The 18957-nt window shown below is 29.4% G+C and overlaps 2 protein-coding genes across 2 annotated transcripts; one reads left to right on the top strand and one right to left on the bottom strand.

The window, feature by feature from the left end:
* Positions 1 to 2049: 2049 nt before the first annotated feature.
* Positions 2050 to 7849, bottom strand: CRY3 (cryptochrome 3). The gene is made up of 13 exons (XM_020372984.3): positions 7408 to 7849; positions 6771 to 6910; positions 6443 to 6664; positions 6247 to 6372; positions 6031 to 6105; positions 5510 to 5626; positions 5383 to 5429; positions 4881 to 4957; positions 4614 to 4689; positions 4310 to 4379; positions 4036 to 4159; positions 3558 to 3607; positions 2050 to 2649 (listed from the first exon to the last, which is right to left on the bottom strand). The coding sequence occupies exons 1-13, from the start codon at positions 7832 to 7834 to the stop codon at positions 2431 to 2433; spliced, it is 1770 nt and encodes a 589-aa protein (XP_020228573.1). The 5' UTR covers positions 7835 to 7849; the 3' UTR covers positions 2050 to 2430.
* Positions 7850 to 10701: 2852 nt separating this feature from the next.
* LOC109807311 (uncharacterized) lies at positions 10702 to 18298 on the top strand. Its single transcript, XM_020369832.3, has 4 exons — positions 10702 to 11028; positions 13627 to 13723; positions 17003 to 17062; positions 17850 to 18298. Exons 1-4 carry the CDS (start codon positions 10808 to 10810, stop codon positions 17949 to 17951), a joined length of 480 nt encoding a protein of 159 aa, XP_020225421.2. The 5' UTR covers positions 10702 to 10807; the 3' UTR covers positions 17952 to 18298.
* The last annotated feature ends 659 nt before the right edge of the window (positions 18299 to 18957 follow it).

Consider the following 18957-nt stretch of genomic DNA (forward strand, 5'->3'; position numbering starts at 1 on the left):
TTGAAGCATCGGCTCAATCATAACAAATTAGGATACCAATCCCTCTTTTGATTTCTCATGTTTCCTCACTTACATTAGAAAAGTCTGATTTCATCATTAAGAGTGGTACAGTTGGATATATGTTTACCACGACCTTGACATGCATTATCAAGTCATATGTGAAGTTAGCCCATGATCATCCTCAAGAAATCACACAACTTGTCCAAGTATTTGGTTAAGGGTTGCAGTCTTCAACCTCCTATCTTATTCAAGCATTAACTAAGGAATTAGAAGAGACTCAAAACCCACTTCAAGAGACACATCTATTAAATGAATATTTTCCAACAGTGACCTACCCAAGCATCACTCCAAGATTTAAAGTCATATCGCATTCTCAGCATCCACACCTTACCATACATCATCTTTATGCATCACACCTAGTCAATACTTATAGAGATCAACAACATCATCCATACAAGGTATATCAATGCTATCCAAAATCATACATTATACATATGTACATCATACCTATACTCATCTTCATCCAACACCAAACAAACATCTACACATATCATATCTAATAAGCACATGTAGAACCATCATCGTACACCATACAACATGCAATAGAACTCAAATTGTTTATTTATATTCATCATACAACATGTATCAACGTACAACTTATCCGAAACATTTATCCTATAATGACAATCTTCACATAAAATAATAGATAAGGAGTTCAACTACTCTAATCAAACTTATCTTTACCTCATATGAAAGATAAAAAAAATTCTCTACAACTCTTATGAAAACTTTAAATTCTAACTTCATCATATACTATACTAAAAATCACAAAATCATAATAATTTACCTAAATGTTGATAACTTCTTGTTTAGGTAAATCTAAAGTCATTGAAAAGCTAACATTTAAAACTACAACTTTTATAAAGACCACAAAAGCAAATTCGGCCATCTACTTATTTAAACGAGTCAATTGTTCACTTAAGCGAGGTTAGCTCGCTTGGAACGACCAAAATTTACTTAAAGCACCCTAAAACTCATCCTAAGTGACTAAAGTGACCCAAGTTAGAGAACACCTCTAAGAAACCACTCAAGCTCACTTGGAACAACCCCAACTTATTTTAAGCGACCAAAATTTGCTCAAAACACCAAAAAAACACATTGTGACTCAAGTTAAAAAGCATATTTGAGAAATCACCTATCGTGCCTAGAGCAACCTTCAACTCTCTAAATATTTTATTATTTCAACAATGTATTTTCAAAATTCATCATTGATTTAAAAGTTTAATTATTTATTATAAAAGTTAACATCATGATTTATGATAGAATAATAATGTAATTGGATAACTTTCTTACAAACTTAATAAAATAAAAAATAAAAACTGTTTCCAGTAAATTTAAAAGTTAACACTATATCATTTTATTCTTAGATATCTAGAAGTTCTTCTAAAAAATATCTAGAAGTTTCTTTAATATCATTTCTAATTGGCTAATTCTTATTATGTGCTTTTATTAGGATGAACTGATGGACATAACACTGCTAACGTCAATACAAAACCAACGGAATGTGTAGAATCTATTTTTCACACAATATTATATTAAGTGATATTTGAGCAAGTTCTCAAAGAAATATGATCCACATCACTTGATTTGTTTTATATGAATTCCATCTATCAAGAAAACACATGTTAAGCACGTATATTAAAAAATACTATGCTATTAACGTTCTATTATTTGTCTTGGACATTTTCAAATAAATCTTAGCGCATAAAATTATCTACACAAGCTTTGGGTTCAAATATTTTAGAGCAAATATTATATTAAGTGATATTTGAGCAAGTTCTCAAAGAAATATGATCCACATCACTTGATTTGTCTTATATGAATTCCATCTATCAAGAAAACACATGTTAAGAAAGTATATTAAAAAATACTATGCTATTGACGTTCTATTATTTGTCCTGGTCATTTTCAAATAAATCTTAGCGCATAAAATTATCTGCACAAGCTTTGGGTTCAAATATTTTAGAGAGTTGTTATGAAGATACTCGATGGAAGGCAAGTATCATTTCACTTTATCTCACAGCGTAAAGTTCTAAAGATCCCTTACAAGTACATGTTTATTACAGTGAGGAATGAAACTGGATCAAATCTCCTTTCCCTCATTCAGCGACGAAAAAGAAAACACTAGTCATAACAACAGAACAAGAATCAATAATAATTAAGTTAAATTATGAAAAAACTAAAAATCCAAAAGTATATATTGATATTCTTTGATACACCAGAGCAGGCCCCTAGGACACGCAACAGAACTAGGGAATGACAACCTCATGTCATCATGCAGAAGATTTCGACACCCCATTGAAGGAAGGCATTCACCAGGGGAAATTAGAATGATGGGAGCTGTAATATTTCTTTTTCTCTTCTCCAAGTTTATCTCCTGTTCCATCTTCTGTCACTTCCTCTATCGTTGGTTCTTCTTGCACCATAAGACTTGTCCTTATTGTGTCCACTAGCTGTTCCAAACTTGAGAGGCACAACTTGAGGAATGTATAGTAAATTTCCAGGAAAGTTCCTTTTCTCCTTTGGGATTTTCCGCAACTGTGGCAACCAGTATGCTACATACTCACCTTCAGGGTCATATGTTTGAGCCTGAAAACATGTATGATATAGTATCGTATCGATCAGGTCCAAAATTTAAGTTCACTCCAATTGCTGTTCCCAAGCCATTCTTCAGCTAGTCCTTTATCTAATATGTATCAAATATATCTAAATTGCAAGCCTTTCAAATCATACACTTCACAGCTACTAGTTTTTGTTATGATTGTGTTATATATAAAAGGTTCATAAACCTTCAGTTCTTCACTAAACTTTCGGGAGAGCAAGTCTGTGACACCTTTTTGACCAACTGACCAAATTTTTGTCTTAGTACGTAGTTTCTATCATTCTAAATAATAGTTGAATTTTAGGACAAGATAAGCTTGGAGCACACATAGAAGTCCAAAGAGCTCTAGTAGGATAGGAAGAGGCGTGGTAGATACAAAATCAATCACGAGCCTTAACCTAACGGTTCAAGCTTAGAGGAAAATTATTCCATATTAAATTATACATGTTTTTATAGTGATATTAAATTATAGATTGTTCTCTAAATTATTTGAGAATTTTCAAATAGATTCTTAAACTAAATATATATATATATATATATATAATAATTGGTGGCTTGAAATTCGACAATTCATGATGGTTTTAAAAACCTTTGGGCCCAGTTAAAAAAATTATATGATCAAGAACTCAAATTATTATTATTTTTCTTTTAAAATTTAGAGACCTACTTAAAAATTCCCAAATAGTTTAGGTACAACCAAGTAATTTATCCTAAATTATAATGACATACAAATCCTTAAGACCAATAATGCACCTAACCAGATGCCCTTGCCCTTCCGAAATCAAAACCACGCAGGGCACATACTTTCATAGTTATAGCATTTGCAAGTGAAGGTGAGGATCACTCTGGTTAAATCATGTATTGTGAAATTTTGAAACTCCTAATAGCCACTTACTTGTTTTGGGATGCTGAAATAACGATCTTCTCTGGGATCATTCCCAACTCCTGAACAGGAAGAACACAGTGAGTATGTATTGTAGTTTTCATTGTTTAAAAATTCATAAACTGAATAGTAATGTGAACATGGCATATCATGATCCGAGCAAGCTTAATAATAACATACACAAATATAAACAACCAAATCTCAAACTAGCAAAAGAATCTGAATGGTCCAAATAATAGTATTCATCAACATGGCTATGTTAACAAATGATGGAATGCCCCAAATCCTTATTCACCAAAATCTGGTAGTTTAGAGGGCACAGACTGGCTTACAGGTAAAAATTTGAAAGATAATATCGGATTCAAGATAAACATTTTCTAAAATAAAAAAATCAAGATAAATAATTTGGTACATGCAGACCTACTTCTCCATGCACTCTTGGACGTGCATTAGTTGATTAGCATAGTTATCCAAAATATATTTAAGTTACCTGATCCATAAGTCCAGTTTCCATAATTAGAACATGGATCATAATCCAAAAGACATGTCTCAAACCATTCTGCTCCCATGCGCCAATCTATACCCATATCACGAACAAGAAAGGAACACACAATCTGTCAAAAAAGCAATCAAGTTTCAGTTATAAAGGTGTTTGCAAAATCCCATTAATATATAGTAATATCTACTTTGGTTCAAGAATCGTATTGTATAAATTTCTAGCAAATATTGTATTGTAGAAACACTATAATAGGGCTCTGATTCACCTGCCGTCCTCGATTTGACATAAACCCTGTAGTTGATAATTCTTTCATATTGGCATCTATCAGAGGATACCTAGAGGTTTATGACAAATTACAAAAAGGAGCGAAGAAAATGTCAATTCACTTCGGAAATAGTACACATGTAGATGATCCAACTCTTTGATACATTAATGAATAACCTATGTCTCAACAGGGGCAAATTTTAAGTTGAAGTTATAAGACAACAAACATAATACATGTAATAGTAATTGTATCAAAACAAACAAGAAAATTCTGTAACACTCTAAATCTCTGATAGAAACCGTACCCGGTACAACCATCTCTCCAGGCTTCAAACAACTTCTTGTCTTGACTCCAGTTATGCTGAGCTTTCCTGGGGCCACCTGAAAAGCAAAACAGATATACGTGTGTAAGCTGAACAAATTGATATTGACGACAGTGTTCTACAAATATGCATAATCTCGCTTGCACTTCATAACTGCTACCTAAGGATAGCACGCGGGTACAAAACCAGGAAATTTAAACTACAACTCTACAAACACCAGAGGCTTCAAATACTTCAACCTATCAATACCTAAATGGAAAAGCGAATTCCCATATTTCACTGACAAAAACCTAAAGTAATCCCTCCATATCAACTCGAACAAAACCCTGTAAAAATAAATATAGGTTCAGAAGAAGAAAACATAATGAGAAGGGGGAAGAAGTCAAACCTATCACTGTTAAACTTCGTCTATCATTACTAAAATTTCATGAAGATTAAAACGTTGGTGCAAATCGCATTACTAAGGTTTTCTCCTTTTATTTTTTGTCCCCTTCCTTAAGCATTATCCTTAATTTTTCACTGAATTCATTTTAACGTAAACACACAGAATTGATAGGGGAGAAAAAGAAAATACTCGGCAAAAGAAGTATTTTCTGAATGCAGTTAATCGTAACATTCACAAAATCCAACTAATCAGACAAGTTAGTTATTTAGGAATAATTAAGAAACTGGTAATAAGAGAATACTATTGAGAAATATCAAATATGAAATAGATACACATTAATAAGAAAGATGCAATATTAAAAATTACCAATAGGTAGAACTATTTGCTAGTCTTTCGTTCTCGTATCTCTTCACCTATAAAGAACAAACTGAACTTTGTCAATGCATTAATAGCTATCATACAATGCACATCAGAGATCATTGACAAGTTTAACCTCTTCATGTATGAAACGAGGAGACAAACTTCCTGAGGCAAGCCAGGGTGAGAATTTGGTAGAATAATCAGGCCCTAGCATCCCATTCCTGGTCTCTTTATATACCTTTAGCAAATCCTACATATGAACAATCATAAGATTGCATTAGATAACCAAACAGGCCTAACTTTAATATCCCCAACATGCTACATACCGAGGTCTTAAAAATCTCTCTGGAGTCCTGAAGGTGGTATTTTTTTTTTTTTATTTGTGTCTTTTTCCTATTTCTATGAAATTAATACCTGCCTTGCATTCAGTACGCTAAGTCACTGCAAACCCTATCAAGTTATCCCGCCAATATATACGGTGGTATATTCATTTCGTGACACATGTGATAGATTTCATAAACGCAATTCATAAATATGTAATTAATCACTATCAAATATCACTCCTGCACTAATTCATTATTTACAGCATAGCCATATGCAGCAACAGTGACATAACAAAAATTGGATCTAAATTGTCAATCTGAGATAACCAACCTTCTTCCAAAAGTACTCATATACTCTACTCAATGCTGCAGTTTCACCCCCCACAAACTTCATCCCTTTGCTAACCTATACCAAGAGGAGGAAAATAAACGAAAGAACAAAATTTGTTATCTTTATCATTCACGATTTCAAAGGACTCAAGTTAACTTCTTGTAAAAGCAGGCACTATCTTGAAAGATGTCTGCAAATAGTTACGGAAAAACCTACATTCTGCGAGCAAAGTCCCAGCTGCTCTAATGAAGGAAGGCATCCCCAATCCTCAACCAAGGGAGGTGGTCCAAGAGATGCTGGTAGTTTGATACATGAGCGTATGGTACATTTGTCTTCAACAATCTGCAATTTACAAATCCCATTAGCATGCATAAGTAGCGCTGAAAACAAATCCCAATTGAAAACATCATGCCTTGCGAAATTGAGTATACACATCCGGCAAACAAGTGGCATCGAAAGGGAGGTCATCAAGGTGGTACATAGTGGTACCCCAAACAAATTGCAACTTAGGGATGTTGTTTGAAACTGTGACACCACTGGACTCCTCAGGTGATATCACAACTTGTTGAAGACCTCTGATGACTAACCTTTCAACATTCAGCTCCTCACTGCAAGTTTCTTTCTGCGCATACACCTGACAGTTTTACATTCATTAATAAACCTTATAGCTTCAACCACGAAATTCCATCAATTCAAACTAACTTACTGCAATTAATCAGGCTTTAAATTCCAAGACTTACTGTGTGAACTCGAAAAGCTTTTGCCAGAGAAGGAAGAATATCCTCAGGCTTCCCATGTTGTACAAGCAAATTAAGTCCTTTCTTCATCAAATTCTTCCTCAAGTCAGCCAAGCATTCAAGGAGAAACTGCGCTCTCAATGCTGCATAAAAGTTGTGTGAGTTATGCAATGCAATGCTATTGCGGCAACATTAATTAAATTCATAATAACATCAACAAAAGCAAAAAACAAACTTAGATGCAGTTATTTAGGTGCTTCTAATATCGTTCTCCCCTCAAAATTGGAGTTTCACACCAGGAGTTTATTTGAACAAGCTTGTCCAAGAGCACTTAAAGAGTCTCTAGAAACATTTCATTTTTCCTTCTCTAAAGCGCGGACTTTCTACAAATCAACTTATGGAGAAGCTAATTTCATTTATCTTTCCCATTTTCTTCTCCTGTATCTACTTTTGGAGAAGTTTATCCGAACAAATCCTAAAAAGATAAGTTATGCTAATCTTTAGAGTGAACTTCTATTATCTTGACTATTAAAGTGAAACTCTAATGTTGATCGGAAACAATGTGAGAAACATCTAAGCAATTGAATTTAACTTTGTACAGAAGAAAAGGTGAATATGAATATAAGTCATATAACTATACCACCGGTTTTCGGAAAGCCGAAGTGATAAGTAGTGGCAAAGAGTCGAGGATCAACACAATAGACAGGTAACACGGTTTCGGAATAAAGCCATGCCTTGTAGAGAGCCTCATTGTCCAAAACTCTGAGATCGTTCCTGAACCACACAATGGCGGTTCCTTTGCCACTCCTCTTGGTGTCGGACGTGTACCTTCGAAACGCGTTGTCTACAACGCGGTCCATGTCGTTAGCATCATGCTCCGGCACCTGGTACGTTGACGCCGAGGCTGAGGACGACGCGGGTTCGGATTTGGCGAACGTGTTCATCGCTTGGCACAACCGAGTTCTTGTTGTTGGGTTCGTCAGTGTTGAGGTTAACGTGGACTTGGAGGAATTGAAGGGGTTTCTCAGAGAAAGAAATGGAAGTGGCGTGCAGAGGAGAATGGCCATGTATAGAGTTGGTTGGGTTTTGGGGAGGGTGGAGTGATCAAGCAGTTGAAAGTGTGACACGTGGCCTCCATGGGTTTGTGTGACGTGGACAATTGCTAGCCTATGGTACTTACTTGCTCGTACATACGTTTTCTTTTGTCGGATAAAAGGTGCTACAGGTTACAACTACAAGCCCAACCTACGAAAATCTATGAACGCTAATTTAGTTGTTAGTTATAGTAAATGTTCTTATTTAATTATCCGTTCATGCAGTTATACAAATTGATTATATTACTATAGGGGACTTTACGGAGTGTTTGTTTCCGGTAATGTACTATTTACGAGTAATGAAAGGCGAAGAAAGTAAGTGTTTGTTTCCGGTAATTTGCAACGAAGGAAAGACAAAGAAAAGGGGGGAGAAGTATTGTTGTTGTCTTCGCACAAAAACGAAGAAAAGAGATGAAAGACACATAGGATTTGTGAAAAGTCAGAAATGCCCCTGTCTCATGCATGCAGAGGAACCAAGCATAATCGATTATGCAACCTACATAATCAATTATGTTGAAGCATAATCGATTATGCATGCCACATAATCGATTATGTTGGAGCATAATCGATTATGTTGAAGCATAATTGATTATGTTGAAGCATAATTGATTATGTGGCTTGCATAATCGATTATGGTAGCCTATTTTCGCTTCTAGGCAAACCTAGAACGGGCCGTTCCAAAATTGGAACGGGCCGTTCCAAAATGACATAAAATACAACCCTAAATTTGTAATTTAAAAAATTTCTCAATTTTTTAACCGGTAAAAATTAATTTGTACAATTAATAAATATATCTTCATTTCATTCTAATTTATATCAATTTTTTTAATTTATTAATTAACTTTTAAAAATTTTATTGTACATTTTTTTATATTAAAAAAATTCTATTATTTAAATATTAACATCAAAAAATAAAAATATAAAAAAATAAAGTAATATATGTTTATAAAATTAAAATAATAACATTTTCATAAACATTAGTAAAATAATGTTAGAAAATATAATTATAATAATATATTTTGTTATTATTATTTATTATTATAAAAATTATTATTATTTTCATTATTATTAATATTATTATTATTTATTATAATTAGTATCATTATTATTTATTATGATTCTTATTATTTTTCTAATATTTATTATTATTCTTATCATTTTTTATTATTTTTTTAATAAATTATACCTATTAATATAATTTTATTGTAATTATTATTATTTATAATAAATAATATTATACTCATTTTTAATCCAAGAATAAAAGTGTAAATTTATATTCATCTATTAAATTTTTAATTTTTATCTATCATTAAATTTAAAGCAAGTATTTAAATTAAATTACTTTTAAATTAATATTTTATATTTATTTTTTTAGTTAAAATTTATATATTTATCTTTTAATTATAATAATTATAAACTTTATTTTAACCTAAGGGCAAAATAGTAATCTTACACAATTATCAATTAAAAAATTTATTTTTATCTATCACATAAATCAATTCACTCACAAACTTTCTCTACACTTTCCACTTACTTTCCCTTAATTCAAACAACTTCACTTTCCACTCACTTTTCCTTCAAATCCCTCCTTTTTCACTCTCCATTTTCCATCCTCAAATCCAAACAAAGCCTTAATCTTTGTGTTTCACCTATTACATAAACTTTCGAAATTAGCTACGGCTGAATTACGATGAATGGATTCATTATGATAGAAAGGATTTATCTGATTTAAGTGAGAAGCTCCATAAGTATGAGCTTTTTTCGTTGATTGAAGTCTTGCGATGATAATCTCCCTCCACCTGAGAGGCAATCTCTCTAAGCAGATTGACTTAATTAATATAGAGTATATATATATAGATCAACTTAATTAAAAACATATACACACAGTTGAAATGGGTAAATATTCATCTGTCTTCAAAGTTATTAAAGTTCATAGTAGTTAAATCACAAAGTTAAATACCCAACAAAAAAGAATTTAAAGTAATTCCTAAATTTTGATTTCAGTCCAAAATATTTTTTTTTTTTAATTTAACATAGTATAATTTAGTCCCTTCGTAGTTATGGAAGAATCAGATCATTGGATCCAAAATTAAAACCGAATATAATAACAATAAAAAGATACATAAAGTAAATATAGTTTTTTTTTTATAATTAATGCCGTGGAGAACCTTTGCAATACAATAATATTTCTTAATGAATAATATTCTACTACAAAATTACATAACGCGGAATAAAATGCAACTTAAGAAAACTATTTAAATTAAGGAAAAATGTTCATCACACTTTAAAATGACACATTGTTAAAAAAATGATATATTATAAATATATTTTCAATATACGTTTATACTTTATACCATCATTTTAATTCTGCTAAACATAAAAAGAAAAAATAAATTGTGAGATATCTCTTACGTGGAAAAGAATATTGGAATTTGGAATTGAGAAAAAAAAATCTTAAAAATGTGTTAGGTTATTATTTTAAAACTTTGGAATTTGAGTTTGTAATTACTTTCAACTTAACGTAGATTAAAGTGAACTTTTTTCGTTGAAAAGGATTGTGAGATATCTTGTACGTTGAAAAGAATATTGGAATTTGGAATTGAGAAAAAAAAATATATTCTTAGAATGTGTGGGGTTATTATTTCAAAATTTTGGAATGTAAGTTTGTAATTTCCAATACAAGAAATGGAAAAGCATGAAAGATATTACTCTGGAGTTAATGTAGATTTTAAAGTGAGGCTTTTTCCAAATATACAAAGTGATATTTCCATTAAATAAATTGTATATTATTTAAATTAAAAAAATAAGAAATGTATCTGACGAATGGAATTTAACTAAAGTCCTAAACTGTGCATCTTATTATCATGTCCCTTGAGTTCACATCATGTGTTGATATTTGTGGTGTTGCAGAGTAAAGTTTGCGAGTCGGAGAAGGCACAGCAAGCAATGGCTCCAACTCCAAGGAAAAGCAAGAAGGAGGCACCGAGTCAAAGTCCTTCCAGGCTGACTCGCGCCGCGGCTCTCTCCGCCAAGAGACTCACTCGCTCCGCCGCGCATCTAGCCGCCCACTCTGGCTTCGCTCTCACATTTTACGAGCACCACTCACCGACGAAGAAACGCAGCAAAAATGCTTCCCACTCCAACACCGTCATCGTCATTGAGTACTGGTACGCTATTTTCTATCCAACCTTTTCTTTTTCTCTTCCTTCTTTATTTCATCTTTTATTCCTTTGTTTTTGTTCATCACCTTGTATGTAGAGATCATCATCTGCTTTATTTGTGTTTTTTTTTTTACATAGCTTCTTATTCAATATTCTTGTGCAAGAATAAGTGTGAGTTTTAAAATTTAAACTGTGTTTGATTTTGTGGGGAAAAAATATATAAGAGAGAAATAAGATAGTGGAAATAAATAAGAAATAAGGTTGTTTGTTTTGAGAGAAATAGATTAAAAAAAATAGGAAAAAAATATTATAAAGTTGTTTGATTTAAATGGAAGAGAGAAAAAATTATAATTAATAAAAATTACAATTTTACCTGTCGTATATATTTAAAAGTATAAATTACTATAATAGTTATGTAATAACATTAATTATATTATTTAAATATAATTTAATTTTTAAGATTCTTGTTATTTTTATTAATTTTTGAATATCAATAACTTAGTAAAAATACGGAGAAATTCTTTGCAAGTTTTTCTAACCTTAAGGAGAATGAAGTTGGATTTTAATTTTTTTTTTATATTTATTATATCTTTTTTAAGATGTAGTTATTTGACATTTTTAAATTAATAGACTAATGTACATGTATAGGCCTATTCGAATAATGCTGAAGAACACAGTGTATTCTAAATTTCTAATAACAAATAGATAAAATGAAGTTATTCGAATAAAATATTTCTTAAATAAACATATCAATATGTTCAAATAAAATACAATATATTCAGATCAAATGAAGCATATTCAAATAAAATATGTAACCATTCAAATAAAATAATCTCACTCTTTTTCATTTTTTTACTCGTTTTTACAAAAAATAAAATAAAAATTACAGATGTAGGTTTTATGTTTGTAATTTTCTCATTTGATACATATCCCCTTAAATAAACCACAAAAAATATTTTCACACATACATCTTCACCCTCTCCTCGCTATTTTTTCGTGGTTTTTGTGGAAACAAACACTGTTAAAGTCTTGCACGTTGTCTTACTATAATCGTTTTTTTTTCTGAGTTATATTTTTTCTCTTTCTATTTATTTTAAAGATTCAATTTAGTCACATTATATTTAAATTATTTAATTTGATCTCATTGTTTTTAAATTATTTAATTTATTCTTCAAATATTTTAAATATATATAATATTATCTTTTTGTTCAAATTAATTTTAATGACTTTAATCAAATTAGAAGAAGAATACCATTGATTTTTTTTAAAAAAAAAACAAGAGATTAAATCAAATCATTTAAAAATAGTAAAACTAAATTAAATATTAAAAAAATATAGGTACTTTACATACACTTAAAAACTTCGTTAAACTTTAATTATAATCATTATGTTTAGTTATTTAATTTTTAAATTTTTAAAAAAATGTTTAATGTTATCTTTTATCTAACTTCGTTAACACTTTAAAAGAATGATAATGTTGAACAATTTTTAAATTGTATATTTTAAAAATAATAAAACTGTATTAAATCTTGAAAATAAATAGAATAACTAAAAATATGGTTTTTAAAATATTTTATATTAAATTTACAAATTGATTAAAAATTAGATAAATGTAAGAGCATAATTAAAAAATAGAGAAAAAGGTAATCAATCATCCTAAATTTTACTCTTTTTTTTTACAAATAGACACCATAAACTTTTATTTTATCATAATTAATTCTTAAATTTTATCTTATTTGTAAAAATACATTATAAATTTTAATATAATTTCAATTAATCTTTAAACTTTACTTCTTTTATAAATAAACATCCTTAATTTTAATTTCATTATAATTAATTTTGACATTTGATAAATTTTTATTTTTATAATATTTTTATATTATCAATTTAGAGTTAAATTATTTATCTTAAATATCAATCATTCACTAATTTTTTTCTTTTTATATTATAATTATTTTTTTCAAAATATAATAAAAATACGAGTTTAAAAGAAATGATAAAAACAATAAAAAGAAGTCTTTATTTCATTTTTTCTTCTTCTATATTATATGGTATTTTAATATATATGAAAATAAAATCAAAAAAATTAATAATTAAGTATGATTTAAAATAAATAAATAATTGATATTTTTTTATCTTAGTGATTTAATCTCAATATAATATAAGAGATTTACAAAAAAATTAATTAAGATAAAATTACAATCAAAATATTTATTTATAAAAATGATATAATTTAAGAATAAATTATAATAAAATTAAAATTTATAATGTCTATTTGTTAACAAAATAAAACTTCAGAATCAATTAAAATAAACTTTAAATTTGTAACATCTATTTGTATGGGATTTAAAGGAGTTAAATATTATTTTTCCTTAAAAAGTAATACTCCTCCGTGATAGATAATAACAAAAAAGTTTCTGTTAGAAGTTGTGGATGTCTCAAACAATTGAAATAGAGGGTCCCTTTTATTTTATTTTAATGCCATTGAATTTAACTATTTTTTGATTTGTTAATTGGAAAGGTAAATAAAGACCATTCTGTTGCTACTGCTTGGTCTATTTGCCTATATTTAAGGAAGCGTGACTGAAACTGCTCTCTCTTTAGCACGCAGTGTGATCCATTCGAGACGAAAGCCACAGAGCTGAAAGAAGGGCTAGTGAACAGAGTTCCTGGTATCATTGTTAGAGTGAACCCTAAAAAGGTACCTCTGTTCTTCTAGGTTCTAGCTCATGTAAAAATGTTTTTATTTTTTTTAAATTAAAATTATATAACAGCTAATATTTTAATTTATACGATGCTTAACTAAATATTTAATTTATATTTAAAAAATTTATATAAATATTTAAATTATATATTTTTTTGTCAGTAATATATAAATTATATTTTATATTTATAATAAATAATTTTTGTTATAACATAATATTATTTTTATTTAATGATAATTTATTTTAAAATATTCAAATTTAATTCATAAATAATTATGATAAATAAAAATTAAATTAGATAAAAAGTTAAAAAAAATTCTAAAACCTCTCGTCAAAAAAAAATCTCTAAAAATAATATTACATAAAATAAAGGTTCATATTTAATATATAAGAGTTGATAATATTAATATTTAATAATTATTAATTACATATATTATTAAAATAAAATATTAATCTTGATTTAAAAATCATACAAACAATATTTATGAATTTTCTTCATATTATTTTAATTATAAACATAGATCCGTTTAATATATACATTGTATTTAATTTAGATTTCATTAATATATATTTATACATATTATTGAAGTAAATTTTCAATTCTAATTTGAAGAACAATATTAACTTCAGAGTTTTTTACTCAAATAATATTTTTTTTAAAATTTACCTAAATAGCAATTATGCAAATTTATTTCATCAACTAGCACCATTTACTGTTAACGTTTGGAACGGGCCGTTCTGAAATCAGAACAGGCCGTTCCAGATTAAAAAATAACACATGGCAAACGGATCAGAACAGGCCATTTCAAAATCAAAATTAGCACATAAAAAGTGGAATCAGAACGGGCCATTCTGGCCTATAAATAAAAAAATTTTGTTCGATTTTCACTTATCAAATACCAAAACTCATAAATTAACATCAAATAATTAAATTTATTGAATATTAACATTATAAATATATCTAAATAAATTTATTAAAATTCAATACAACAATAAAGATCAATGGTGACAGAACTGTTGTTCTCTAATGTCCATCTCTGTTTTAATCCTGCTGGACTTTGGCCGACCCTTAAAAGTTCGCTTGAGTTCTGGATTTGACCACAAAGTTGGACCAGTATAAGTAGACCAATAATCTTCATGTTGAAGCTCTCCAAACTGTCCTTTGTATATCTTTCTAGAACTTGTCACAATCATACCACATTTCATTTAGCCTTACTGTAAATCTCCCAGCGGGTCAAACTTCTCTTGGATGTTGCGTTTCTTTCAACTTTGTGACCAAATCCAGAACTCAAGAGAACTTTCAAGGGTCGATCAAAGTCTAGCAGGATTAGAACAGAGATGGACATTAGAGAACAACATAATCGTGTAAAAAATTGTTTCTATTGTCACACCTAAGGGTGAGCATAAAACCGAGACCCGAACCGAACCCGAAAAACCCAATAAAAAATATTACTTTTGGGTGGGTTCGGGCGGGTTTTACGGGTAAATTGGGTTAAAATTTTGATTTTATACGGGTTATATTGGGCGGGTTCGGTTTTAAATTTTTAAACCCGCTAAAAATTGAACCCAATCGAAAATGAGATAAGTTTAGATTTTTATTACTTTTGTATAATTAAACAACAATGGTCCAAACTCAAAAGTCTTTATTTCAAGTATAATATAGACAACAATTTGTAACTTTTTCTTTCTTTCTCTCATAACCTAGATATTTCTTTTATCTTCTCCTTCCTCATTCAATTTCTCGACACACTAGTCTACTTTTAGATTTTTCTTTTTGTTTCTTTCTTTATGTTTCTTTTCCATCTTCCTATCTCCATTTTGAGTACAACTTATGCGACAGTGGTTTCTTATAGATTTTGTAATCTAACTTTAGATTTCTTTTGCATGTAACAACTATGGATTTTGTTATCTTTTTTGTTTCTTTAGTTTGTAAATGTTTCATTTACGAATCTACTTACATCATCTATTGTTACCTTCATTCTATTTTTGTACATTGTTTTAAAAATATTTTTTTACCGTTTTAAGCTTCACCTTCTTTAAAATAACTTTGTCCACAAAAAATCTCAAACTTGATTGTACCCACCCGCCTAAATCCGAATTCATTGCAACCCGAATCGCCTCAAATCGAAAGCTTAGTCGGTCGGATATGAGTCACATTTTTCCAAAGTCAATTTACAACAGGTTGAACATTTTTCACCCGAACCCGACCGAACCCGCCCGTTGCCCACCCCTAGTCACACCCCTGGTCACACTAGGAAGACATATTCAAATATTGGTCATGAATTTAGTTTTCGTCACCATTGATCTTTATTGTTGTAATGAATTTTGATAAATTTATTTACTTATATTTATAATGTTAATATTCAATAAATTTAATTACTTGATGGTAATCTCTGAATTTTGGTATTTGATAAGTGAAAATCAAATAAAAAAAAAATTATTTATAGGCCAGAACGGCCCGTTCTAGTTCCACTTTTTATATGCTAATTTTAATTTTGGAACGGCCCGTTCTGATCCGTTTGCCATGTGTTATTTTTTAATCCGGAACGGCCCGTTCTGATTTCAGAATGGCTCGTTCTGAACATGAACAGAAAATGGTGCTAGTTGGGGAAATAATTTTGCACAGTTGCTATTTGGGTAAAAAAATTTTAAAATAGTATTATTTGTCTAAAAAATTCTTAACTTCATCTAAGAATCTATATTTTACTTTTCTCCTAAAATTAATACCATTTATTTATTTTTTTTTGAATAATTTGATACCTTTATTAAAAAAAAAAAGCTATGGGAAATATGTTTTTTTTTTTATGGGGCAACATTTTTTCATCAAATTTAATTAAGGAAAAAAAATATTGTGAGAACAATAACACCATGCATGTTTATATGGATTCGCTTTTTATTTTTGGTGGCAGATAGATGTATTTTTGTCGGACTTTTGCTCGGTATAATTCTATTTTTTTTCTTCCTTTTGTTCAAAAGGGGCACTCACGCTACTAATGTTTGATGCATTTTACATTTGTTTGCATATCTTGCAAAGTAAATCGATAAAATATCTAGTAATGTAATGAGATAATTAATATTCAAATTTTATTTGGTAAAATTTATTGTTCAAAATTTTGATAGAGAGAACTTACGAAGCTTGGTACCAATTTAAAACATTGAGCTGTGCAAAAAAATTTCAAGTTTCATGTCAACTATTTGATTAGTCTAAGTAATTAGTATAGCATAGATGTCAACGTATTGATCATATTTTGACACTTTTTATATTCTATGAACAGCCAAGAGAGGGTTGCTTCGAAATACGGAATGAAGGAGGCGAAAAGTTCATCAGTCTCTTGGTAAATCTTACCCATAATCATGCTTGAATAATTGAAAGTTGTTATGCTTTTAAATTGTTAACTGTGAAATAGTTTTCTAGTGTTGCAAAATTAGAGTTGCTACTTGCTATATTACGGATTGGTATCGACCATTGATCATCCTGTTGAATTTCCCCTACAACGTTTTTATCATAACATCTTCCAATCACTCCCTTTAAAAGAAGGGAAGAAGATAATATGCGGTTGAAGAAACAACTACATATAGTACAATTATTCATCCAAGTATATATGTGTTTGCAAATTTTGTAATTAATATTTTACATGAACTGAGGCAATTTTTTTTGTTAGGATCGTGTGCTGTTTTAGAATTAAAGTTTTACTTTAAGTGTTAATATTTAATTGAACAATATATTATACGATACTAAGTTGTAATTTTATTGGAGAATAGTTCGTATCACGGTATTTGTGGTACTCCATCAAAATTTTGACTAAACTAACATTGTGAACGATTTCGCATTGAATCTTAGGCACGTAATATATAAAAACGGAGCTGTTTTGGATTAGAGACAATGTTATTGCTTATGGATTGATATAATTTCAAGCTCGGCTTATTATAGTTCACTTTATTTTTTCCTATCACCTCCAACTTTAGGACTTTTTTTTTATTATTATTTAAACCGAAAGTTTTGTATGAGGTTGGTCGTGCTTTTAGTATGTAATGCTGCTAATCTATATTTTGTGTCACTCTGGTTGCAATATGTATGCACTTTTAATGCTACTAATCCCTTTTTTTTTTAATTTATTTCAGAATATGAAGCCTCCGTTTGAAGCATTGTTGGATCTAGACATGGACAAGGTCATCTCGGATATCAGTGATAAGATCAATGGACTAGATATGAATCCTAAGTAAATCTACTGGTGGATTTTAGGCCTGAGTAGTAGTAGCTAGATAAATAATTCTTGTGATAGAAATCAAATGGGAACCTGCTTATAATTTATCTGTTTGTTGTCTTTATGCTGGTTTTTAGTTAATTGACAGAGTTATTTTATGTTCTGTTAATTGTCCCAAATGAATTCCAATATTTGGTTTAGTGGACTGTACAAGACTCGGGAGTGAGCACCGATGGGTCCAGTTCAGATTTGCAGTATGCAGATCTAAATTGATCAATGGTACTTTGTTAACCCTACCTAGACCATATCCATCGTTTAGAATCTTTACTCGTTTTGATCATTAATCCAAACGAATTAACTTTCCTATGTTTGGTTTGATTTTGTATGGGTCATCTGATTTATTAAAAAGAATACAGATTAAAAATGAAAGATAGAGTTAGAATCATTAAGTTTGACTTAATGTTAAATATTACAAAAATGGTATACATTTTATCATCCTATTTAGACATTCCTGCACTAAATAAGAATAAGAAAATTTCAATTTTTTTGAGAACTGAAATTTAAGAAAATAAGTGGAAGTATTTGATATTTTTGAAAATTATTTTAAGGAAAATATTTGATAAATGTTACGAGATTATATCAAACAATGTTTTTTATCTTAAAGTTGCCAATTTTATTGATGATCAATTAAGAATTCTCAATTAAGTACTCTTTTTAAAGGATATTAAAGGTGAAAGTTAAGGCAAGCAAGTTGACATAAAATAAATATCAAAAGAGAGTTAATCTCTATTGAGTATATAGTTGTAGAATTAATAATCCAGTAAAAGAATGCTAGTTACAGTATTTTAGGATTGTATATTTATAGACTTGTATTAAAGTTTATCTTTTTGATTTATGACTTTATGCATATTAAGTTTGACATATAAGGATATCATTCATTTGAATTAATATATATGGACATATTTTAGTTATTAGAAAGTATTATACATTGTAACTCATGGAACAAGTGTTTATCTTGAAATGTA

Source organism: Cajanus cajan, chromosome 6, assembly GCF_000230855.2.
Source record: "Cajanus cajan strain Asha chromosome 6, NIPB_CcT2T_4, whole genome shotgun sequence".
NCBI lineage: Eukaryota > Viridiplantae > Streptophyta > Magnoliopsida > Fabales > Fabaceae > Cajanus > Cajanus cajan.

Bases quoted from the DNA above. Each gene is read 5' to 3' on its own strand.
- CRY3 (XM_020372984.3), bottom strand. From the start codon at position 7,834: ATGGCCATTCTCCTCTGCACGCCACTTCCATTTCTTTCTCTGAGAAAC. The intron at 3,608-4,035 runs GTAACTTAAATA...CTTCCTGTTCAG, and splicing joins AAACTGGACTTATGGATCAG to GAGTTGGGAATGATCCCAGA. The intron at 2,650-3,557 runs GTAAGTGGCTAT...ACATGTTTTCAG, and splicing joins ATTTCAGCATCCCAAAACAA to GCTCAAACATATGACCCTGA.
- LOC109807311 (XM_020369832.3), top strand. From the start codon at position 10,808: ATGGCTCCAACTCCAAGGAAAAGCAAGAAGGAGGCACCGAGTCAAAGT. The intron at 13,724-17,002 runs GTACCTCTGTTC...TTCTATGAACAG, and splicing joins TTAGAGTGAACCCTAAAAAG to CCAAGAGAGGGTTGCTTCGA. The intron at 17,063-17,849 runs GTAAATCTTACC...AATTTATTTCAG, and splicing joins AAAAGTTCATCAGTCTCTTG to AATATGAAGCCTCCGTTTGA.